Source organism: Pyricularia pennisetigena, chromosome 5, assembly GCF_004337985.1.
Source record: "Pyricularia pennisetigena strain Br36 chromosome 5, whole genome shotgun sequence".
In the NCBI taxonomy this organism is placed as follows: Eukaryota; Fungi; Ascomycota; class Sordariomycetes; order Magnaporthales; family Pyriculariaceae; genus Pyricularia; species Pyricularia pennisetigena.
This window is the reverse complement of record NC_043743.1, coordinates 1,261,605-1,285,274: the sequence shown is the minus strand read 5'-3', so window position 1 is coordinate 1,285,274 and position 23,670 is coordinate 1,261,605. Positions and strand designations below refer to the sequence as shown.

The following is a 23,670-nucleotide window of genomic DNA, read 5'->3' as shown; positions in this document are numbered from 1 at the left end:
TGACAACATAGCAACACACCACATCAACCCCTGCCCAGCGTCCTCGACAAAAAGGAACACAGGCCATCGACGCTCACGCCCAACGCCCGCCTGTACTTGATGAGCAGGAAGGCCGAGGTGGCCAAGAGCGGCACGCCCACCGAGGCGACGAGCCCACGCAGCAGGATGTCTCCCTGGCGGTCGCTGCGGCGCACGACCTCGGAGTAACGCTCGTTGCCAAACGAGACGCGGGCGTACTTTGTCTGCCAGCCGAGCGAGGGCAGGTACACGGACAGCATCTCCTCGAGGAACTTGCGCAGGCGGTACGACGGCGACAGCACCGACGAGCGCATCTCGACGTAGTTTTGCAGCGCCAGGTCGTTGATGGAGTGCGTGTCGGGCACGCGCAGCGCCGTGTACTCGGCCAGGGCCATGGCGCGGTGGTGCGCGTCGTGCTTTGCGGCGGTCGCGTCGTAATAGTCGTCGTAGTCGTCCTCGTCGCCGTCTTCTTGGTGGTTGCGCGCCATCTCGGCGTGCTTGTCCAGCGTCTCGAACAGGATCCGCACGTCCTCCAGCCCGGCGTTCATTCCTTGTCCGTAGAACGGCACCATGGCGTGCGCGGCATCGCCGACGATGACGGCGGACGACGAGAAGTGGTACGGTGAGCACTTGATGCTGATCAGCGGCAGGTGCGGGTTTTCTTTGAAGGATGCGATGAGCTCGTCGGTTGGGATGATGTCCGTGACGCCCGGGAAGTGGCAGTCGAAAAAGGCGGGGAGGCGTGAGGGTGCGGCCTCGAGGGCTGCGAATTCGCCGCTCGGCATGAAGAGCGTGCATGTGAAGGAGCCGTCGTTGCTGGGGATGGCGATGAACATGAAGTCTTTGCCTGGCCAGATGTGCAGGTGGTTGGGTGATATGGCGAACTGGGACTCGGCAGCCTTTCCGTGGGCACTGCCGTTGCCGTTGGCGGCCGCCGGTCTGTCCCTGGGCTTGAGGTGGAACTCGCACCACAGCGTGTCGATGTAGTCCTGGCGGTAGTCCATACGGGCAAACTTCATCATGTGATAGCGCACGGCCGAGTGGGCGCCGTCGGCGCCGATCATAAAGTCGAAATCGATCTCGATCTCCCTGGCGCGGCCCGTGGCGTACTCGGTGCCCTGGACCTCAAACCAGGCCTTGCAGGCCTTGAAGTCTGCGCCGGTCAGCTTGTGCTTGAAGAATATCCTGACGTTGGGCATCTCCTCGAGCACGTCCAGGAGGCGCGAGTTGAGCCCGGCGCGGTCGATGGCGTAGATGCTCCTGCCGTGTATGTCGTAGTCCTGCGCCTGCTCAAACAGCTCGCCCGAGCGCGCCCTCCGGCCGTGGATCATGCGCCCCCGCATCGGGATGCTGTCCCGGAAGATGTCGTCGAGTAGCCGCGGCTCGGCCGCGTGGCGGAGCGCATGGATCCCCCTCTCCGAGAGGGCCAGGTTGATGGACCTGGTGAAGTTGAGGAGAGTGGTTGAGGGGTCTCTGAGATCTGGAGGGGTTATGGAATGGCTTGCGTGTCAGTTTTGCTTTTTTTTTTTTTTTTTTGGCCTGAGCAACGGGAGCGTGAGAGGGGCATTCTTTCTGTCTTGGATGGACTCTATATGTGCTGGGTTGTTGTTGTTGTTGTTGTTGTTGTTCTTCAAGTGGTCTGCAAGGTTGCTTTTATATGGCGTTGGTTGTTGGCTGTTTTGTCACACCACATTTTCGGGGTGCATTTTCTCACACATTGCCGCGGCGAAGCGCATCCCCGTTTGGAAACTTACCATCTCGAAGCTCATAAATCTCCACGCTGTGGCCCCTACGTGCGGCATAAAGGGCCGCTAGTGAGCCCACCGGGCCAGCGCCCACTATGACGACCTTCATCTGCTGCCTGGTGCCCATTTCTGTATTTTTGCAGTTTTGTCAGTGACGGCTGAATCAGGGAACGACGATACTGAAATACAGCATCTTTGACACCCGGGGAGGGGGAAAGGGACGAGGGATAATATGCATTGTTTTTTTTCTTACCAACCCGAGTTCAGTGGTAAACAACAAGTTTGAATCAAGTAAAGTCCAGACAAAGCTGGATTTTTTTTTTTTTTTTCCTTTCTTTGAGATGGGGTCTCCGGCTCGGTGTTTTTCTTTCAACTCAATTGAATTCCCAAGTCCGACTTACGGAGTATCTTTGGGAAAGATTTTAAACCCATCTGAACCATTTAATTGTCTCATGGCCTGATCCTGGTCGTCCAGGGTAAGCAAAGGAAGAAAAAAAAATCGAAGGGAGTCAGTCACACACAAGCATTGACATCTGATTGGTAAGCTCAGCTTTTGCTTGTATGTACCAGGGAATCCCTGTTCCTACCCCGCCATCAAGGTATGCTGCTGTAGTTGTGGGCAGAATGGCGATCGATGGCCAGTGTTCCAGAGTGCACTGGATCATATTCACGTGACTAGCATCTGGCATCTGCCGTGGAAGGGCTGTTTCTGCAGCTCCGGAGCTATTCCTAAAGCTGCATGTCTTACTTTACCTCTTTTGGACCGGGCTGTCAAGTCTCTGCAAGTCTCTGCAGTGGATTGGTTCCCCAAAAAAAACTTATTCCATCTGCGACCATCCATCTGCCTCGAAAAAAATGTAAGCGAGTGTCACATGCGATAAATCCACTCCTCAGTGCCGTGCCTAGAACTCGAGCGGGGTCTTGTATGCAAAGCCAGCACATCCTATACCAGAAACAGTACTAAGGGCAGCTCGGAGAAATTATATGACGCAGGGGACCAAGAGGCTTGCATCGTTGTGTGTGGGGTTTCTGAATAAATTTGCGAGAGGATGATATGTTTGCGATTTTGCAAACCGGGAACAACCCAGACAAGATGGTATCATATCCGGAGGAAAAATTATTATGTCAGATGGGGTTGATAGAATGGGTCATGGAAGGATTGCTACATAGTGGGTAGTCGCTGGCATATCGATGCAGAACAACAGATGGGGAACAAATGGATATAATGCTTGAAGAAGGTCAAAGAAAAGAAAAAAGAGAGACAAGCATCTTCAGGGAGAAAAAAAAAAAAAAAAACACAACTAGTTCACGTCGAAGCATTGGACACCAACCGACTCCTTCCCGCAACAGTAGCTGCGAGCGCGCGTATGCTCGGCTTGTCCGTCATCTCAAAGACGGACAGTTCGGCGCCCAGCTCCTTGCCGAGCCAGGCCCGCAGGCTCACGGCGACCAGCGAGTCGACGCCGTACCTGGAGAGCGGGCACGCCGGGTCCAGATCCGAAAGCTCGACGCTCAGCACGCGCGAGAGCTTGGCCAGCAGCGCGTCGAGCACCACCGCCTCGGCCTCTGCCGTCGACGTCGCCGCCGCCAGCAGCGCTGCGTGCTTCATCTCCTTCTTGCCTGTCTCGCCCCCGCCGCTGTTGACTGCAGCGTCTGTTGTGCTGGGGCGCAGGTGGCTGAAGAGTGGATCACGCACCCACGCCGGCGGCTCTGTGCCCTCGTCGGCCGTGTCTTGTGCCAGCCAGAGGCGTGGGGCGACTTGCGCTCTGAGTACAGATGCAGCTGGGTCGAGTTGGCCTTTCCGGAAGCAGTGATAGTCGAGTGCTGCGTGGAACTCTTCTTCTTCCATGAAGGCCCACCCCGCAGCCTTGAGCTGGCTCATCAGCTCGGGCTTCTCAGCCACAAAGCCGACGTCGAGAATCACGGGCAAGTCCAAAGAGGCGATGACTGGCCCGCTGGTGGCTGCCTGGGATGCGGCCAGGCTGCGTGCAAATGCGTCCTGGAAGGTCCCGCCTGCCGCGTAGTTGGCTTGCTCGGCAGTTCCTGTCAAGCCGACAGTCGACGAAAGCATGATGAAGAAGTCCAAGTTCGCTGTGTCGAGAACATGGTGGATGTTCACGGACGCGTCCACCTTGGGCCTGATGGCAGCATTCCATTCTTCTAGGGACATGTCAAAGAACCGTTTGTCCTGTCGGCAAAGAATTAGCATCATTAGCACTCCAACTAGTTACCAACTGGGAACCTCGATGCAGTCGCCACTCACCTTCAAAACCATTGAGCATTGTAGAACACCCTTGATGGGTGGCATGTGGACTACACACTCATCCAAAGCATTTCTCAAGGCCACTTTGTCAGTCGCATCACAAGCTGGAGTGACGACTTTGACCCCGGAATCCTGCAGCTCTGCAACTAGCTCTTTTGCTTCAGGGCTCACTGCCCCTTTCCTGGAGACGAGGATCAAATTTCTCGCTCCCTTCGAGACCATCCACCGCGAAACCGACCTTCCGAGGCCCCCAAGCCCGCCAACGATCATATAAGACGCGTCGGGTTCAAACCTAGACGAAGAACCGTCATTCGCTTGCTCGCTCACCACCACTTTGATGATGTCCTCATCGTGAGGTTCGAGAACAATGGCACTCTCACCCTTCCCCAGCTGCGCAAGTGCTTCAGATGCCTCGGAGAACTTGTAGACTGGCACTTGAGCAACGGCAGCCAGCGGCTCGTCGCCAATGAACCGTGCCGCCCGGAGGAATATGCGCTGTGCTTTTTCGTAGTTTAGCGCCATCAGCTCCGCGCCGTTGAACCTCTCCAGGCAGATGTTGCGACGACCGCTGATGCCAGGCATGGGCCCCTCACCCAGACTCACAAACCTTCCAAAGGAGGCCAGGCAATCGACCAAGCTTGCGGCATGGTCGATGTCTGAGTGTGGGAGTGCGTCAATGATTACATCGACTCCGCGATTGCCAGTCTTGGATTTGACTGTGGTGCCAAGTGTAGTATGATGGTCAAGCTCCAGAATGTGCTCCGCGAGGAGTCCCCCCAACTCCTGAAGAACCGTCCGTTCCTGGGCGTTGGCGACTGTGGCAAAGATCTTGGCGCCGTTGCTGCGAGCCACCTGAATGGCTGCCAGCCCAGCAGCACTGGCAGCGGCTCTGTGCACAAGCAAGATGTCACCGCTGTCGCCGACGCCCATATACTGAATGATGGCACATGCAGCGAAGTAGGCCATGGGTATCTGCGCCGCCTGAGTCCACGTCACTTTGTCGCTGATCTTGGCGAGCAGTCCGGCACGCGTGCGAGCATGAGTCTTGATGGCACCCTCCAGGCAGATTCCCGTTACTCTGTCGCCGACTGAAAATTTGGATGCTGCTGCCAGTCCAAGTCGCGTCACTTCTCCGGCGACTTCTATGCCCATGACGAATGGAGAATCTCCTCCAGCTGCATTCGCCTCCGCCGCCATCTCATGGGCGCTGACACTGCAGGCCACGACTTTGAACTCAACCTCGTCATCGGCAAGAGGCCCTTTACGCGAATTGTCCTCTGAAAAACAGACGTCAACTACATCGGCGCCTTGAACCAACCCAGCAGAGTTTGTTTGTGCAGCAAAGTCGCGCGAATCAGCCCCGAGCTTGACCTCTTGCGTCTTGACCTGCTTCAAGGTAGGACGCGCTTCATTACCAATGTGATCCGTTAGGTAAGCTGCCTCTACGAGGCGTGGCACATGGACAACGCCGTTAGAAACCCTAAAGGAGTTCTCTGCAGTCTCTTGACTTCTGCCCAAAACCTGCAACGTCTTGTCGGCAATGGTCTCTGCACTCTCCGCTTCCGCCAAAGAAACGGTCACAAAGTCGAAGGGGGGTTCCCTCTCCGCCCTGACCACCCTCGCGAGGCCAGTCACCAACTCGCGATCAGGAGCGGCAACTATACCATTGCCGCCACGGCTCAGCCAGAAAATGCGATTGCAGCTGCTCAAAACACCCTTCAGGGCGGCGAATACCTCTGCGGTCATATCAGCCAGGGCTGGCGAGTCGAGCTCCGTGAGCACAATGCAGCAGCTTCCCTTCAAGTCACGACCAACGCTGCCGGGAATGGTGCTCGTTTCAACAGAGCCCGTCCGCGCCAGAACCGGCAGCAACGCATCGGCAACCTGTTTCTGGAGTCCAGAAGGCTGTTCGTCCATCAAAACACAGTAGCGAGTGAGCTTGTCTACCGCAGACGCTGGCTCGCTAGCGTCGGCAACAGGCAGCGCGGTCGAGACCAGGATCGAGCTGGTCTGGCGCGCCGCATCGGGGAAGTCGTCAAACGCGGCATCGACGCCACTGAAGCCTGCGCGCTCGAGATATGTCCTCCAGGTGTCGACGACCATCAGCGGGCCCCACTCGCGGTCTGCCTCCTCGGACAGCCACCAGCCGGGCAGGACGCCAAAGCAGAAGCCGCCGAGGAGGACGGCCGGGTTCGTCAGCTCAAAGACGACCAGCTTTCCGCCGGGCTTGAGGAGCTTCCTGACGTGCGCCAGCGTCCTCTCCATGCTTTTGGTGGCGTGGAGCACATTCGCCGCGAGGACGAGGTCGTAGCTTTCGGGCACATACCCCTGGTCAGTCGGGTCTTTTTCAATGTTGAGAACACGGAAGCTCATGTGGTCAGCCGTCTCTTTAAAGGCATCCTTGGCGTGCTCAAAGAAGCTGGGTGAAATGTCTGTAAAGTCGTAGTGGTCAAACCGGCGGGCGCCATCAGCCATCAGCGTCTTCATGACGGAGACCGTGGCACCACCAGTCCCCCCGCCGACCTCCAGAATCTTCATGGACGGGTTGACATGTGCAAGCGCGTCGAGGTAGGCACACATTTGCGCGTAGCAGCGGCGCGACCCTAACCCCTCGCGATAAACATTCTCCGCAACCTTGTCGCCAAAGATGACATCTAGCGGGTCAACGTCCCCGGTGATGAGGATTTTTGCAAGGTTCCGTCCCACCGCCATTATCAACTTGCCCTCGGGGGTGCCCGCGGCCCCGATCCTGGCCTCCATGACTGATATGTCGTCAGTCGGAGGCTCCAGCGTCATGGTCTGCATGACGTGCCTCATCCACGACACGTAGCGCAAATGATGCCACTCCAGTTTCTCGACGACCGTCTCGTCGAGCGAGGCTAAAAATCTGCGCATGTAGAGAAGGCAGAGGGCCTCGAAATCCGCCGTATCGCCAGACACCCCATCGCTTGATTGCGTTATGCTGGGTAATCCAAACACGCGAAGAGCATCCTCCTCGGTGAGATAATTTGGATCCGGCTTCCAGTCAAGATTGAGGGCAGGGCGGTGATGATGATTCCTCTGACCAGAAGACGCAGTATTGGGGATTGCCTTGAAGACCAACCCACTCGATGTTATAAGCGGTTCGCCGGTATCGGCGTGGATACCGAAGAATGACGCCTCCGCATTTGCAGTTCCGGGCGTCAGCTTTGCATGTGAAGATATGAGGTATGCCGAATTGTGGAATTCCACCCCCTCTTTCGCTGCTGCAGAGAACCAAAAGTCGCTCGCGAAGACTGGGACCAGGGAATCCCGCGAGGAGGAACCCAAGGCGAAGGGTATCAGATTGGCTTGCAAAACCGCATCCAACATGCTTGGGTGCACGAGATGCGGCTGCAGGTATTCTCCCGGCATTGGCTTTTTGACATGGAAAACCTGAGACTCTGCTCGCGCCAAAACCCGTGAGGTTCCGTCGAACTTGACATCCTTGAGAGTGCGGAAAGTTGTCCCAAAGTCAAGCCCGATGTTTGACAGCTCGCGATAAACCTTGTCGGCGTGAACTCTGCAAGTACAGCTCTTTCTGGCCCGTACAATCTCCTCCTGGCACTGGCGGCGCACCAGCGTTGATGCGTCAGCTCCGGTGCTTGAACCAGTCTGAGCATATTCTGTCTGCACAAAGCCGCGGCAGTGCTCCTTCCAGTCGTCGTTATCACTGGTGCACAGCTGGAACTCGCTCCAGCCTGCCAAACTGCCTCCGGACACAGACCTCAGTCGAAAGCGAGTCTCGACCCCTAGATCATCCCCAGGGACGAGCAGAGCGAGGTGGAAGGAGACGTCCTTGAATCTAAAACCAGCTACCTGCCGGTCTTTGTCAGCGAGTTGGCGACTGGCCTCTATCGCCATGACGAGCATCCCTGCGGCGGGATAGACTATGTCTCCAGAGACCTTGTGATCTTCCATCCAGGGGCTCTCATTGACTCGGATGTAGTTGCGCCACATGGCATCGTCTTTGTCCCAGTCCGGGACGGGGGCACCGAGGAGCTCGTGTCGCGGTGCTGATCTGAAGCGGTAGTTGCGGCTCAGTCTCGACTCGGCCCAATACTCCTTTTTGTGATTGAAGGGGTAGCCGGGTAGGTCGGTCAACATCAGGACACTACTCTCTCCATACTGGGTTATGGACTGTTGTGATGATGCGACGTGGTGCTGGTTGACCGCTGCCAAATCCACATCGAAGCCACGACAGAAGAGTGACCCCGCCGCCTCGAGTGCGCTTTCAACTGCGGCGTCACCTCGTTTGAGCACCGTCGCGTAACCAATCTTGTCTTCTGCAGTCTGGTGCACCTGCTGGATTATGCTTCGTATGGGTCCTCTGAGAGCCGCATGCGGGCCGATTTCTACCAAGTTGGTAACGGTCTTCTTGCCAAGTGTCGAGGATTCTTCATGGCTATTGCAGCCAAGATCGGCCAGCAGCATGAGCTTAACCGCTTCGTGGAACCGCACCGGGGAGATTAGATTGTTCGCCCAGTACTCTGGGCTTTGCAGACGATCTAGAGGGATTTCAATCCCTTCGAGCGAGGAAAAGTATCGAGGCAGACGTTCTCCCTGGCGGGCCGGCAAATCGCTGCCAATGTTACCGATGAGCTGAACATAGTCATCTGCTATTGGAAGCATATGTTTCGAGTGGTAACCGATTTCAACAGCCAGCTTCCTCGCAAACACTTTTTTGCTCTTCAACAACTCAACAAGCGCGTCCAGCTTTGCCATATCACCGCTTACGGTGTGGCTTTCCTGGCTGTTCAGGCAAGCAATCTCCAGCGTACCCTCAGGGACGAGGCTGTCGACTCTGCTGATGGCTGCGAGCGTCTCGTCCTTATCAAGCCCGACCGCAACCATGCCCGTCTTTTGCACGCGCGCGTCTTGTTGTTTTTCGTGGGGCTTCAGGGACCGGATCAGCTTGGCCGAAAGCTTGCCGCGATAATATGCAATGCGCCATGCTGACTGTCGTGAGAGCTGTCCAGCAGCATAGGCCGCGGCAATCTCCCCCGAGGAGTGACCCACGACGGCATGCGGTTTGACTTTCCATGTTTGAAGTAGATCGACAAGCGCCACCTGGAGGGCGGTGCAGATTGGCTGGCTGAATTCCGCATCATTGATGCGCGATGCCCCTTCCTCCTTGCAAAGTTCGTCTTGAAAGATATAACTTTCGTCAGTAAAGCATATTTTCGGACCAGACCAGATCTTTTGGGCCGGCAGTTGTTATGGTACGAGATTTGGGAAAAGGTGCCTTACACGTGAGTGACCAGGGACACCTAAGTATCTGCGTCATGTATTCTTCTGCCGCATACAAACTCTCTCTGAAAGCACGATATATCATCAGACCTCTTCCCATGGCGGGCCATTGGGCTCCTTGCCCGGTAAAGACGAAAGCGAGCTGCGGCTCACTGGCAGCCCTCGTCGCCAACGGCTTCTCTTGAAGCATGGCGGACAGCGATGGCTGAGTCCTGGCGACGACAAAAGACCTCCAAGCGTGACGGGTCCTTTTGCAAGCCAGGGTATAGCTTAGATCCCGGAGAAATTTGGACTGATCCAGCGTGTTTGGCCTATATCCTTTTGTCTTTTTGGCCACATAATCGGCTAGTTGGTCCACAACACGCGAGACACCATCTTTATCGGATGAGGAAAAGACGAAAAGCTGCGACTGTCGCTCGCCTTGCTCGGAAATAGCCAGACCTGAAAGGCTTGAGGACAAGGCCTCGGGGCAAGTAACCACTGATAGCTTAGATTGTTGAATATCGTCTGCTGTCTGTGGCGTATATGCATTCGTACAGCTAGGGTTGAATTTGATGTCTTTTGAGTGCTCGGGAATCGAGTCTGGCGAGTGTGTGCCATCTGGAGTCTTGAACCCTGAGTCCGAGTCTGTGGATTCCACGCCAGAAACCCCTTGAGAGACGATGCGGCGGGTGTTCGAGCTCCCAGGTAGTCTCGGCAGTGCGACTGTTCGATGGTTTCCAACCAAACTGTACGTCTGTAAAAAGTGCAAGGCATCGTCCATGACGACGTGAGCGTTGGATCCTCCCACGCCAAACGAGTTTATTGACATGCGTCGAAGGCCAGGCTGCGGCCAGACTACGGGCTCTGTTGGGAATTTGAGGTGCCAAGAATCCAATATCTTTGGGTTTTTGCGTTCGAACCAGGTGTTTGCAGGAATGACGCCGTGTTCCAGCGTGAGGACACCCTTGATCACTGCGGCAACACCTGCAGCGCCTTCGAGATGACCTATGTTACTTTTCAATGCGCCCACCCACAACGGGGATTTTGGGGAGCGGTGGGTTGCAAAGACCTCGGCGATTGCGCTCGCCTCGATGGGATCGCCAACTGCTGTGCCCGTTCCGTGCGCCTCGAAAAAGCGCGTGACTGATGGGTCGAGTCCCGCGTTTGCGTAGACCTGCTTTATCAAAGCTGCCTGGGCCGCCTTTGTTGGTTGGGCGATGCCTGGAGATCTTCCATCCGAGTTGGACCCCGAGTTGCGGATGACAGCCCTGATGACATCTCCATCGCGGAGCGCATCTGGCAGTCGCTTGAGGATAACGACACCAAAGCCCTCTCCGCGCGAGTAGCCATTTCCGCGATGGTCGAAGCTGTACGACTTTCCATCGGGGCCGAGAACACCAGCCGCATCAAGTAGCAACGCAAACTCTGGGGAGATGATCAGGTTGCAGCCCCCAACCACGGCCTATTTAAGAAACGAGATTAGTCTATCTGTTGCTTCCCACCCAGAGAGAGGCCCATTAACACCGAAATGATAAAGTCAGCTAACCATGGAAGACTCGCGTAGCTTCAAAGAGTTGCATGCCTGGTGCAAAGCTACCAAACTACTCGAGCAAGCAGTATCTACAGTGATGCTGGGCCCACGGAAATCAAAGCACCAGGATACCCTGTTGCTCAGCATGCTATAGACGGTACCCAAGGCAGCATATGCTGTGGGCCTGTCGAGGTCTTTGACTGTCATCCGATCGTAGTCGGAGTACATGCATCCAACAAAGACCTGATAAAGATGAGCGTATTAGTTACCACACAAGCTAGATTCATCTCAATATTTACTGACTCCCGTTTGGCTTCCCGCAGCTTTCTCGATCGGTATGCCGGCTGATCAACAAGAATATTAGCTCGGACACTTTCATAATGAGGGGTGATTCGTGCTTAGCATCACTGAACCAAGGGGGAACTTGCCATTCTCGAGTGCTCTGTAGACGCTCGCGAGTATTCCCCGTTGCTGGGGGTCCATTGCGGCCGCCTCCGTAGGCTGAATGGAGAAGAGTGGTGCATCAAAGGCAGATATGCTTCCCTTGAGAAAGTGTGCGGCTCGAGTCCTCGTCTGTTGAATTAGGAGTCAGCTGTAAGTCAAGCCTAATCCAAATGTGGCATGGGCCATAATCTCATGAATGGAGATCTCCTTTCTCTCGAAATATTTGCTCCTGATCAGCCGGCGACTTACAGCGCCACTTCTGTTGCCGTCCGGGTGCCAGAACGCGTCGGCATTGTACCTCTCCCGGGGTATCTCGGTGCGTGCCGAGCGGCCGGCCAGCAAAAATTCGTAGAAGCTCTCTGCAGTATCTCCATCGCCAGGGAATCTGGCGTCCAAGCCAATAATGGCTATAGGCGTGTCATCCATTACTCATAAGGAGATACGGAGTCAAACGCTGGCAGCAAGCACAGAATATAGTTAAAGATATGTCGATATCAGTTGCTAATATAAATCAAGAGTTCTTTTGGTTTGCCATAGAGGACGAGGTTGATGTTGATCAGGGGGCCAGAGACAGGGAAAGGCTTGCTTGGATATGCATTGAATCGAACTCACAATCGAGTCCCATTAAATCTGGATGTCACTAGTTCGCATTTGGGTAAAACGCAGAACTGGTTGACCTATTGGTCTACTGTAGTGTTTCTGTTATTCTCGGCCCCTCTTGCCCACGGGAGCCTTTAGCCGCTGGCTCTGATGGGATGTGGTCTCGAAAGGCTCCCTGATATTGAGCACTGAAGCTCCATCGTCCACCTATTTCGGCCCACTTTCCTATTCAGTGATGCTGATGAGAAACTCCTCATGGGGGACTCCTGTCGAGCGACAATGTTGGCATTTCTCGTGCTTGCCAAGAAACCAACCCCTGGTTCAAAAAGTGTGAAAGCTCACGAGAGACGCCAACAGCAGTCACCTGCGGAGAAGAGTGGGAACTGCCAGCATGGTCTGATACTGCAAAATCCCAACAGGAAGGTTGCTACTTTTGGTCTCCATGACAGCCCCGAACCTTCCGAGCTTCCAGAAAACGAAAACTTCTCCAGACCAAGAGTCTGGACAGGCATACTGCCATTGTTCAAAATAGCCTTGGTGCATTCCGCCGTAAATAGACGTCGAAACGGAGAGTTTGGTAGGAATAGAGGCTGGACATCTTTTCATAGTGAATTGTGGCAAGGGTTCACCTGAGGGCAGCGAAAAGGAAAAACTTGTCATCGACGGACAAGTCTAACGGAACTCGCGAAAAAAAAAATGGAATAATACTATTGGTGGGAGTGGCATCTTGTCGTTATTCGCACAACCGGATATCTCTGGGTCATTGTCGCTGGCATACCCGGCGGTACCAACCGAGTCCTAGACTAGTGGGGAAGCTGACTTTTGTTCGAGATGCTTCTTGAGCGTCGCCTGAAATCTGCAACGTGCGTGCAGAAATTCGTGTCAGCTACCTACAGGCCTCCGGTGTTGACAATCAATGAAGTTGGCCTCCCCACCGGCTGCTGCTGCTTCTGGAAAAGCAAGGGGAAGAAGGATGTGCCGCAAAACAAGGAACACCCGGCATTTACTGCCGCCGACAAAGAGTGTGCAGGTGACAACGTGATAACGCAAGGTCTATAATGAGATCAGTGCCCTGGTTGGATATGCAGCAGATTAGTATAACATCTTTGCGATATCGGGTGAATTGTTGCAACGGCTGCAAAACCAATCTCGTAGCATTGATCGTTGGTAAGGCATGCAGGGCAGTCGTACCGTACTGGGCCGACTGGATGGATACGCAAATTGCTGCCGAGGCGAGAGACGCGTGCGCCAAAAATCAAACAATTACAGAAGATGCAGGCATTTGCTACCACGTAGGCAATTAATTATTCGTACATAAGGCGACGCGATTTGGGGAAAGTTGGTTCTTGTGCCTTGAATGAGGCAGGTCTTTCCCTGCAGGGACCTCAATTCCCCCACTCCAGAGTAGTGGTTGACCAACGAGCATTTAGGATTGTGTGTGTGCCTGCCAGCCGGCAAATATATTGTTGACAAGGATCTGCAATACGATACTAGCCGGGTGGACTACATGAAATATTGTGCACAAATTAAACCGAACAGAAAATAGATCCGATGTGGGGGGGTTTCACCAAGTTTACGCAGTACACTTACTGCTCTTGTACGTACAGAAAATATCTGGGAACACCAGCTTGGCCAGTTCAGCTCAGCTCAAAAGAGGAATGACGCTAGTCGCTATTTTAGTGAAGCATAGCATCAAACGCCATGCCGGCATTAGTTTCAACAAGCGTTGGCTCCACTTGTTGTTCTTAACTCCACGAGGTACAACCAAGGGAAGGTATGGAGAACGGTAGGTACCCAACACGGACTGCCGGCTAGAAGTTATTGTGGTCGAAACAAATACCTGCTGACAAAAGGCTCAAGTGTAATGTGTGCGATGTTATTCGCCAATTTTTATTATGTTTGATTTGTTCTTGAGTCTCTTCAATTCTTTTTCTCGTGAATCAAGTGAAAGTTTTATGTTTCCTACTCGTCAATGCAGCTTGTTTAGATAACACTGTACTGTGCGGGAGGTGATAAAATGCTTTATCTCCCAACCGCCAACTTGCCCGCGAGTGTGTGTGTGTGTGTTTGTGTGTGTGCCCAAACATCGGGTTCCCCGTTGCGCACGATGTCATGTCTTTGTTGCAGATCCACGTCGCTGGAAAACAATCCAGTCCGGGAGAGCAATCCAACCCTTGTCCATCGGGGTGTAATTGTTCGTGCGCATAACAGGGAAGGGAAAAAAAGGGGAATAAGGAGAAAAAGATTTTAGAGTTTCCGAAATGTGGAGGGAATCCAGGCCTGCTCGGTGTGAAAGGTCGTAAATGACAAAAAGGCGGTCCCAGGCGCGCATCCCCTTGCGATACATAAAAGAAGAAGAAAGGCAGGGGGGGAAAAGTTAAAAGAAAACAAAGAGAACAAACGCAACCTACAAAAAAAAAGACCTAAATAAACTACGGGACATGTGCATTGAAAAAAGAAAAATTCTATATCACTTTATCCAGCTGCTGCACCGGTGGAGGCCGTCGCCCGGTTTCTGAATTGTTGTCGACACGGATCCGCTGTCGAGGATCAAACCGGGCACTCAAAGAGCGACGGCTACTTACGTTACGGCATTGCGAAGGTGTCGGCCTGCGCCCAACAGCCGCCAAAAGGACAGAGCCCATCAAATCCAAGACCGAAAGAGAGTCACGACGAGAGAACAAGAGACGAGATATAGCTCTCGTCGTCGCACAAGCGACTGACCACCTTTTCTCCTGACGTGCGACGACGGCGGATCAGATAAAGATAGAGTTGACAAGGACTCAATCTTTTTCTTTGCTTGTCTACCAACGAGAAAACCGCACCCGTTCATTCAACCACTGGACGATAACAAAGTCAAAATCCTAAAAGGGCATCTTCTTCACAAGAATCTAGCCTTTTTCGAATTCGGATTAAGAGAGCATAGGACGAAAGAGCACGGGGCCCTCGAGGGAGAAATTCTGCCAAGCGATTGAATCCCAATCGTTTTGGAAAGTTGCTTCTTTTGTTTTCTTGCGACGCCCACCTTGCCGTCTCACGTGCATTGCCCGTGATGGAAAGCGCCTCGGCGGCGTTGGAGGGCGACGACAAGCACCCTCCCCAGACGGCATCTACGACGTGGTCGATCTTGGACACGGAGCGGCGCTGGAGCAGCAGCAAAGCGGCTGATAGAGAGGCAGCTGCCGCTACGCCTACCCCGCAGCATCGCAACCCTTATGGAAGCAACACCGAGAGGCCGGACTCTTATGGCTCTGGAAATCGAGCGCCTACAGATTCTGGCAGTTACTCTCAGTTCTCGTCTGGCTCATCTGTGCTGGTATGTAATGTGACGTTTATTTTTGTCTACTGTTTATTTTTATCTTGTTTTTGTTTTATTTTCCTCCCCTCTTTTCATGCGCTCCCCCAAGTCTGCTGCCTCCCTCGCTCCCAACATGCCGCTCAGTAGCGCAATCGCTATCGAGGTCTCAATATTCGCTAGCTCTGCTGCCAATGGGCAAGTGCCGACCAAACAAGTCGTACGGTAGGGCCAAATCGCGGGATGATCATCTTCATATCCAACCCTTTTCGCATCGCCCCCTCATTCACCTCCACAAATACACACACACACGCACACGCACACCGCCGACCCTAACAATGCACCACCGTTGTGGCCGCCTTTTGCTTTTGCCAATCAATGCAGTTGTAGTTGCAAGGCACCCGAAAGTGCAGCCAACCAACAATAGGATGTGCATGTGGATCAATATGCATGCGCGCCCCACCTTAGCCATCAAGTATGAGGTTCAAAATTGAATGAATAGCTGACACCAACTGACTTCGCGGGAAAAGGCGGGCGATTATTGGCCCAAGGTAGATTCCGACGAATCCGATGAGGCCAGCCCAAGCAAAACCGTCGAACCGTACGCTTTTATCCATGCCATCGCGCTTGGTGCATGTCGCTTTTTTTTTTTTTTTTTTTTTTATGTTTTTGACCACGGCCATATCACTAACGAATATGGCAGAGTACAAAAACCAAAAAAGTCCTCTACCAAGAGATTCTTCCGGTACTTGTCCAAGAAACTAGGAGCTTCGGCGCGTGAGTTGAAAACGACATCTTTTCTTTTCTTTCCGAGCCGCCGGCCTGCCTAAACCGGTGCTAACCAAGTTTTAATCCCTTGCAGCGAGATATGGCCACCTCCCCAATGATGAGGTAGGATGAGGCCCGCGTGTCCATTCACACTGCATACCATTCCAATGGAAACTAACCTGCCACAAACTTTGAAGCGAGAACACGACAGAAATGGTACGTACTCGTAGGCCTTCGACGGATGACTGACTCTCAAGTCCCGTCGGCTCCTCCAGTGTGCAGCTCGCTAACGAGATTGGACCATCAGAAATCCAGCACAGAGTCGTATTAGACCTGTTTGAAGACAAGTACCATTTGGCACCGGTGTCCAATCCCAGGAGAGTGTTGGATGTTGGTACAGGACCTGGAACGTGGGCAATAGTAAGTGGGCCCAAACCCCGTTTTTCTCCACCCCCACCCCCCATTATAGGCAGCACTACATCATGCGCTCCACATGCATATGTGTACAGAAGATGTCTATCAAATAGTCCGCAAAAAGTCACCTGTGGCTAACATGACTTTAATGCATAGGAATATGGTTAGTTTTGACATGTCACTGCAAGATTTATCTCCCGAATAGCCGAGGCTCCACAGACATGCATAACTTTGGCAGGGCACACCATGACTGACAATTATCCTACGTATTCGTATTGAATTGACTGCAGCGGAACGACACCCACAGACTACAGTAATAGGCATCGACATTGAGTATGTCAGGCCTCACTCGTCCAAGCCAAAAAACTGCACCTTTATGGTCATGGACGCGACCAAGGATTGGGAGTTTGAAGAGGGATTTGACCTGATCCACGTCCGCATGTTAGGAGACATGCAGGCAAAGGGCCACCTGGTCGAATCCATATACTCTGTGAGATGATCCACAGCCCCTTTGTGACAGAATGGTTGCTGACAATTTCTTGAACCAGAATTTGAACCCCGGGGGTTGGGCCGAGTTTACAGAGTGGATTGTTCACATACAGAGTCCGGATCATTCCCTGGACGGCGGCGCCTTCATGAGATGGAACAAGATACTTCGTAAAGGTCCGTATCTTCCGGATATACTCCACAATTCAGTGACGATACTACTGTACACAATCAGTGACCAGGGTTAATTATTTTCCTGAACAGGCCTTCGAGAGCTCGGTTCATCTGTGTTCTATCCACTCGAGTACAGGCGCATACTAGCACTGACTGGATTTATAAACATACAAGAAAACAAATATGCGGCCCCGACAAACGCCTGCTACCCAGGCAAGAGGCTGCAGCGCATTGGCAATTTGATGACTAGGAACTGGCTTAGCGTACTTGAGCCATTATCGATGCCGGTTTTTGGGGCCTTGGGATGGTCACAGGAATCCCTTGATCATCTTATCGACGACGTCAAGAAAGAAATCGTTGATCCCAAGTTCCATTCCTACATGACCTTGTGAGTTCCCCAGGTTTTCTTTATCATTTCCGAATTCATAGCCGGCACTCCACTACGGTTAGCTGTAAGCCTACCGAGGACCATGATTGTCGGGAGATAAACCCCAAGTGTCCACTGGGAGGAACCAACCGCATATTTGCCGCAGCCAAGAGTGGAAGCTACAGGTCACTAACCCCGGTGGCCTCTCAGAATGACCGTTTCCTGCCAGAAGCCAATGAGCGACTCGGCTGCTTCCTCCAGCATCTCCTTCACAGTTCCACAGCCGTCCAAATGATGGCCAACATACTGTACGTTCGGGTCTGTTGTTCGTGGCGGCGGGCCCAGAACCTGCATGCGTCTACAGCAGAATTTATCAAATGGTTACAACCGACGCGCTCCATCCTCGTGCTCAACCGCTCAACAACAGGTGTTTTTGGGAATATACTTGGCTCAGGATGGCTGTTTTATCTTTCCTTGTGTTTCCACTCTCCTTTGATCATTGGTCATAATATACCCATGTCAACATGTCCAATACATTTTGATGCATATATCACAAGCAAGGCAGCTTCACCGCTGTTATATACCCACGACATATCATGTGTGTGATACCCCGTCGACCGTTTTTTTTTTTTTTTTTTTTTTTTTGGAACCTTGTGGGATTACTATTGGTGGAAGGTTGGTTGTGTCACAATTCTCTCCGGAGCCTCAACTCCTAGATTGAGGGTACTTCTACTCGTCCACTTCTCTTTTGGGCCTACTGAAATCGCGAAATTTCGGGGTCAACGGGATGTAACAACCGCTGCTAGTTGAGATGGTGGATCAGCAGTGACTGCAGTCAACTTAAGGTGCAAAATGTCACCTTTTAAATTATATGTTGCAATAAAAACACAGCCAAAAGACGAAAGCTCCCGTCAATGACTAATGCCAGTTACTTGGGTAAACATAGCTTGCAACGTTATGCTTAACGCTGACTCGGGACTCCGATTGCCGTGGAAGCTCTTGGGGTGGCAACGTGGGAACACCCCAATACAACTGTGGAACAGCTCAAACAAGACCAACACGCAGAGGTGCTGTTAGCCGCATCGAAGCGAAAGAGTCATGCATACTGCCCCATGCAGATGCGACCCCTTGCTTCGATCTGGGCAATCAGATGTCCTGGGTATATGGCCAGGGGGCGCAGTAAGGAAGACCCTTGCAAATAATCAAGAGGGAAGTCGGTTGACAAGCTTTCATCTCAAGCTTGAGAAAAACTGCGCATTGCGACCAAGGATATCTCCTGAACCGGCTGAAGATGGCAAATCTCACTGGGGCAGCAGTTGTGTCCACGCACGAATGGCAAGCCTTCCATTCTTTGGAATTCTATAAGCGATCTTTCTCTTGCATCGAGCGTGGGCTGCTACAGCACTTACAGCTAGCTACCTCAATGTCCGGGCATAACCCAAAGCAGGGAATCCCAACCTCCAGTCCGCGTCTTTGTTTCAACACAGACATAGTAAGCAGAGCCCGGCGTTGCCAAAGAGAGGAAAAAAAATAAAATAAAAACTCATATTCTCCAACATGGCGTCGTCTCGTGACAGCGTCTATGCCACGGTGTACTCCCCTACCCTCCTGACCTGGGTGTATGACTACTACGTCTTGGGCTTCAACCTCCGCTACGTCTGGGGCTGCCCTACCGACGCGGTGCTCCTCCCATTCTTCGCCGAGAACTTTTCGCGCCGCCACCTCGATGTCGGCGTCGCCACGGGCTACCTGCCCGCCAAGGTCCTCGCCAGCCCCTGGCGCCGCGCCGCCGCCCAGCGCCAGCACCTGACCCTCCTCGACATCAGCGGCAACTCGCTCCGCGCGTCAGAAGCCCGAGTCTGCGCCGCCGCGCCGGGCATCGCCACGACGTGCGTCGAGGCCGACGTCGTCGCCGACCTGCCGCCCGTGCTGAGCAGCGTGGTGGAGGATGAGCGTGCCCGGGTCAAAAAGGCCGGCGGAGATGGCGGCGGCAGCAGCAGTAGCAGCAGCAGCAGCAGCAGCAGCAACAGTAGCTGTAGCAGCAAGCCATGCCTCTACGACTCGATCAGCATGTTCAACCTGTTCCACTGCGTGCCCGGCGGGCCGGCCAAGCTGCGCGCCATCTCCACGTACAAGACGCTGCTGGCCGACCACGGCGTCCTGTCGGGTTGCACGGTACTGGGCGAGAGGCACGCCACGGGCTGGTTCAGCCGCTGGTACCTGAGGCTGTACAACCGCAAGGGCATCTTTAACAACATCAACGACACGCGGGAGGAGTTTGAGGAGGTGCTGAACAAAGAGTTTGAGGAGGTCGACACCATAATGTTCGGAATGGTCCTGTTGTTTAGGGCCTCGAGGCCAAGGAGAGAGGGGAGTGGGTATGTCGACTTGCTGGATTGAAGTCGTTCAGTGTCTTGAATGCAGGATTCGTGTACCCTTGGCTCTATGCTTGAAAGATGTTTCGGTTGTACTTGATGCAAGTCCATAGGCTACATTGGGTATAAAACGTATCAAAACACCAAAACAAAGCTAACCTCCCTCCCTGCTTGCAAGTGCGCCGAGTAAATAACCAAACAATGATAAAAAGTTCACATCAAGGCTACTCCTTCCTCCCTTACACCGCCACTCGGCTAGTGGTCAGATTATCTTTACTCATCCGAGAGCTTACGAACGGCGCGTCAGAAACCTCATACGCGCCTCCAAGGCATCCTCCCAACCGTGCTTCTGTTTGAGCGCCCTCTCATCCTGATCTATGGCCCTCCGCGCCGCGGCAGTCTTGTCCGCCTCGTCCATCTGATCAAACTCGTAGATGGCGACGAGCTTCCTGTCCTCCTCTGCCGTCCACACTCCCCGAATGTTGGGCATGCTCTCCGACGGGCCAGCAGCGCGGTAGCACTGGGATTTCTTCTGCGCCTTGAGCTCGCATACCCTTTTCATCACTGCGACGTCCCGCGACGTGGCCCGCAGGAGCTTGTCGATAAACTCTTGTCGATAGCCCAGCCCTGCCAAGCGCTTGACTTGTTCGCTGCATCCGGATGTTGAAACGTTGCTGCTGTGACCTCCCTCGATCGAGGGCAGTATATCTTGAAAGTGTTCACGCGAGCTTGCAGGTGGGTTTTGCCGAGCCGAGGGCCGTCGAGATGCGTCGGGGGCCCGCCTCGAAGACGCTGATGGCGTTACAAAGGATGCCGTGTGCCTTCTGGGACCAGGGGTGGATATTATGTCGCTGAGTATGTCGTTGGGTATAGTTCCTAATGGAGAGCTCATCCTTACGGGTTTGCTTGCCGTGGGCCTTTGTGATGCTTTCGGTGTGGAGAATGCATGGGATGTCACGGGGACTTCTTTGATAGGTTGGGGATCTTTACTCAATGTTGTAGAGCGCGCTGGAATCGAGGGAGGCTGTGCGGATCTTGGAGGAAGGTTCAATGCCTGGGTCCGACATGTAGAAACTCCAGAGACTGTCCGTGGAGATGCCGGCTTTATTGAATCAAAATCCTTGTTGATATGGCCGGTAAATGCCGGCGCTGATGAGACATAATCTCGATTTGGGAGCCTGTCACGGCTTGCATATCGCAGAGAGTCACGTCTTTCAACGACTGGGACCTTGATTCGCCCATTCGCTCCGACTCTTTGATAATCTTGGCTTGGGGTCTGGTTACTGTTTCGTTTTGAGCCAGATCGGACAAGCTCTAATCTCAACTGCTGCGAAGGAGAGATATTTGATGATTTTTGTGTACCCTTTACACCCTCATTTTCGTCGTCTTCGTCTCCCTCTTGCTCTTCTACGGTAGCCTCGTTTTCTGGGTTGTCAAATACTGTTTGATGTTGAAGCTTTGAGGTTATTTGAGGAGTGTCGGGGATTTCAACATCGCGGGACAACCGTGTCCGTTTACGTCGCCCATTGACCAGTTCTGTGGTTCTCTGGCGCTTGCCGAGGTGTCGTGGAATTGGCGATGATGCTGATCCAAACTGGACCTCGGCCAGCTCTTCATCGTTGGAGCCTCCATGTCCCTCATGACCCGGTGAAGAAGCCTGATGGAGGACCGTGTCCGATTCTAGGGGTTCATTTTGATTTACGAAAAGCCCGCCGCTCGAGTTCGATTCTGGAGAAGACACTTCCGAGCAGTCTTCCTCAAAACCACGTAATGCTTCGATGAAGTCCTGTAGGTTGGCTCCGTAACATGCTTCAACCGTTCTGGCCAACTCAGGGTCGGGGGATTCAAATCCAATGTCCTTACAGACTCGTGACCAGTCGCATTCGTCAAAACCTCCCTCCTGCGACTCTACAGCTTGCTGCAATCTGAACAAATCAATCTTGACTCCACGAATACGAGGCTTTGTGTCGATTGTGTTCGGAAATCTTCTCAAAAATATCCCCAAGTAGTCGTAAAACATGTGATAGGCATCGGCCTCGTCGCTTGTTACTGTTGTTTGCCTGTTGTGCGTTGGTGTCGTAGGTGTCTGGGATTCACTGTGGTAGCTTTCCATCGAGTCGTCGTCTCCAATGGATTTAGGTGCTTGAGCTGATGGCGTCCTGACTTGCCGCAGCTGAGCGTATTCGGCTTCGGGAGTTGCAGAACCTGCAAGATCTTCTGCACTTTTGGTTGGACCCTCCTCATGAGCCCGAGAGAGTTGGTCGCAGGGACTGTCGGGTAGGTCGTGTTTGTCGCCTTCAGTCATGCGACGTGTCTTTGTGACTACGTGTTTTGTTTCCTCTGGATTATCATCTGAAGCAGGTAATCCGTCCGGGAAAAGTCTAGGTGCAAGTATGCGAAGATAGCGGCTCCTCCAGGACTCAGCAGTGTGCGTGGGATTCTGAGCGGCCAAGGCATGTCAGTCATCAACCCGGTTGGAAAGGACTGAGGGCCCAACATACAGCTTTCGCGAATTCATCATAAAATATTTTGCCACCAATTCTTTTACCCAGTCTCCGTGCCTCATCAACAGCCTCGATGAGAGCCTTGTCTTCGGCTGCAGTAAATCTCTGTCGGCCGCCTTCTTTGGCTGTACTAGCCTTTGAATCTGATACCTGGGGAGATGATATGGTCTGGGGACTCTTCGAGCATGGGACTGACTGGCCAAGTGCGCGGGCTGTTAGTTCCATGGCAGGGCGTGTGGCGATCTCTTCTGGCTCGGCATCTAGTGGTTGATCATTGCCTGGCAAGCGAGCAAGTTTCGTGAGCCATCTATCCCTCCAAGATTGCGCAGTGTGTCTAGGGTTCTTCGATCAGAAAGATTAGTTGAAGACCTATTCCCCCCATCTCAAGGGAAAAAAAAAAAAAAAAAAAAAAAAACATCGGACCGAACAAAGACACACCTGTGCGGCAAAGTCTACCCAAAATACGTTTCCTTTCAGAGATCCCTTTGAGCCGGCACCTTGAAGGGTAGCCAACTGTCTCCTCGCGCCTTCAGTGAGGATCCGGTCATCCTCCGCGGTGAAGGCTGTCCGCGTTGCCTTGGAGCTATCATTCGTTGGTATGGATGCCCGTGTGGTAGCCGACGTTGGTCTGGGAATCAGATAGTCTGCTTTGTCGGGAAGCTCCCCTCTCTCAATAGCGGCATCAATGAACTTCCATGAAAATGAGTCCCAGTTCGAAGGTGCCTTTTTTGGGGCAGCGTCATCAGCAATCAATATGTCTGCCTGCCGCTCCATGGGGACAACCTCGCCGCCATTACTCTAATGCACATTCCTATTAATGAAGAGATTACAGTGAGACTGACGGTGCCTTGACTCTGCGATTAACTGACCTGGATTTTTTCCTTGAATTTGCGCCTACTAGGTACACGGACAGCGAGCCAGAACTTGATGCCGCTGAAGAGCAAGTCACCCCGGCCGCCCCCTCCGCTGACTCCATCATAGACGATAGGAGCAGGCATGGTGCCGAGGATTTTCAAGTCTAGTTGAAATTTGAGTTGCTCATAGCAGCAAAAAAGAAAGGCTGGATGAAGCGGGTTTCCTTGTTTTGTGTGCTGTAACAGCTGAAATAAGCCCGCTTGGTTAATTTAGCACAATGGTGAGCGGCCACAACGATCCAGTACAGCCTAGAACTGCAGCCACAAATTCAGGTGCAGCGTTGATTGGATCAAATGGATGGGTTTATTGAGGGGCCATACAAAGCGCGGTATAATTCCTAGAGCGAGGAAGGACCTCCGCAAAGTCAATACTTGTTTGATTGCTCTTGCCAGTCGATTAAATGTCGCGAGATCCTCGAAGTGGACACATGATGTGGACCGCCTGCCAAATGCGCGCAGTCACACTTTCTTGGACTTTTCGTGATCGGCTTAGTCATCCGCCCTTTGGGGGGGGGGGGGGGG

The 23,670-nt window shown here is 53.2% G+C and overlaps 5 protein-coding genes across 5 annotated transcripts; 2 read left to right on the top strand and 3 right to left on the bottom strand.

Moving 5' to 3' along the window:
* Positions 1–23: 23 nt before the first annotated feature.
* Positions 24–1,890, bottom strand: PpBr36_08333 (uncharacterized protein; the record flags this gene model as incomplete). Its single annotated transcript, XM_029895464.1, has 2 exons — positions 24–1,498; positions 1,773–1,890. The coding sequence occupies 2 exons, from the start codon at positions 1,888–1,890 to the stop codon at positions 24–26; spliced, it is 1,593 nt and encodes a 530-aa protein (XP_029747485.1).
* A 1,179-nt stretch (positions 1,891–3,069) lies between these two features.
* On the bottom strand, positions 3,070–11,677 carry PpBr36_08332 (uncharacterized protein; the record flags this gene model as incomplete). The annotated part of the gene is made up of 7 exons (XM_029895463.1): positions 3,070–3,951; positions 4,027–9,191; positions 9,295–10,738; positions 10,823–11,050; positions 11,111–11,151; positions 11,221–11,380; positions 11,501–11,677. 7 exons carry the CDS (start codon positions 11,675–11,677, stop codon positions 3,070–3,072), a joined length of 8,097 nt encoding a protein of 2,698 aa, XP_029747484.1.
* Positions 11,678–14,903: 3,226 nt separating this feature from the next.
* PpBr36_08331 (uncharacterized protein) lies at positions 14,904–17,650 on the top strand (the record flags this gene model as incomplete). Its single annotated transcript, XM_029895462.1, has 11 exons — positions 14,904–15,167; positions 15,677–15,747; positions 15,850–15,923; positions 16,009–16,037; positions 16,112–16,130; positions 16,222–16,334; positions 16,485–16,491; positions 16,619–16,818; positions 16,877–16,991; positions 17,079–17,376; positions 17,566–17,650. 11 exons carry the CDS (start codon positions 14,904–14,906, stop codon positions 17,648–17,650), a joined length of 1,275 nt encoding a protein of 424 aa, XP_029747483.1.
* Positions 17,651–18,912: 1,262 nt separating this feature from the next.
* PpBr36_08330 (uncharacterized protein) lies at positions 18,913–19,755 on the top strand (the record flags this gene model as incomplete). Its single annotated transcript, XM_029895461.1, has 1 exon — positions 18,913–19,755. One exon carries the CDS (start codon positions 18,913–18,915, stop codon positions 19,753–19,755), a length of 843 nt encoding a protein of 280 aa, XP_029747482.1.
* Positions 19,756–20,019: 264 nt separating this feature from the next.
* Positions 20,020–23,232, bottom strand: PpBr36_08329 (uncharacterized protein; the record flags this gene model as incomplete). The annotated part of the gene is made up of 4 exons (XM_029895460.1): positions 20,020–22,170; positions 22,232–22,429; positions 22,673–23,032; positions 23,104–23,232. 4 exons carry the CDS (start codon positions 23,230–23,232, stop codon positions 20,020–20,022), a joined length of 2,838 nt encoding a protein of 945 aa, XP_029746911.1.
* Positions 23,233–23,670: the final 438 nt, after the last annotated feature.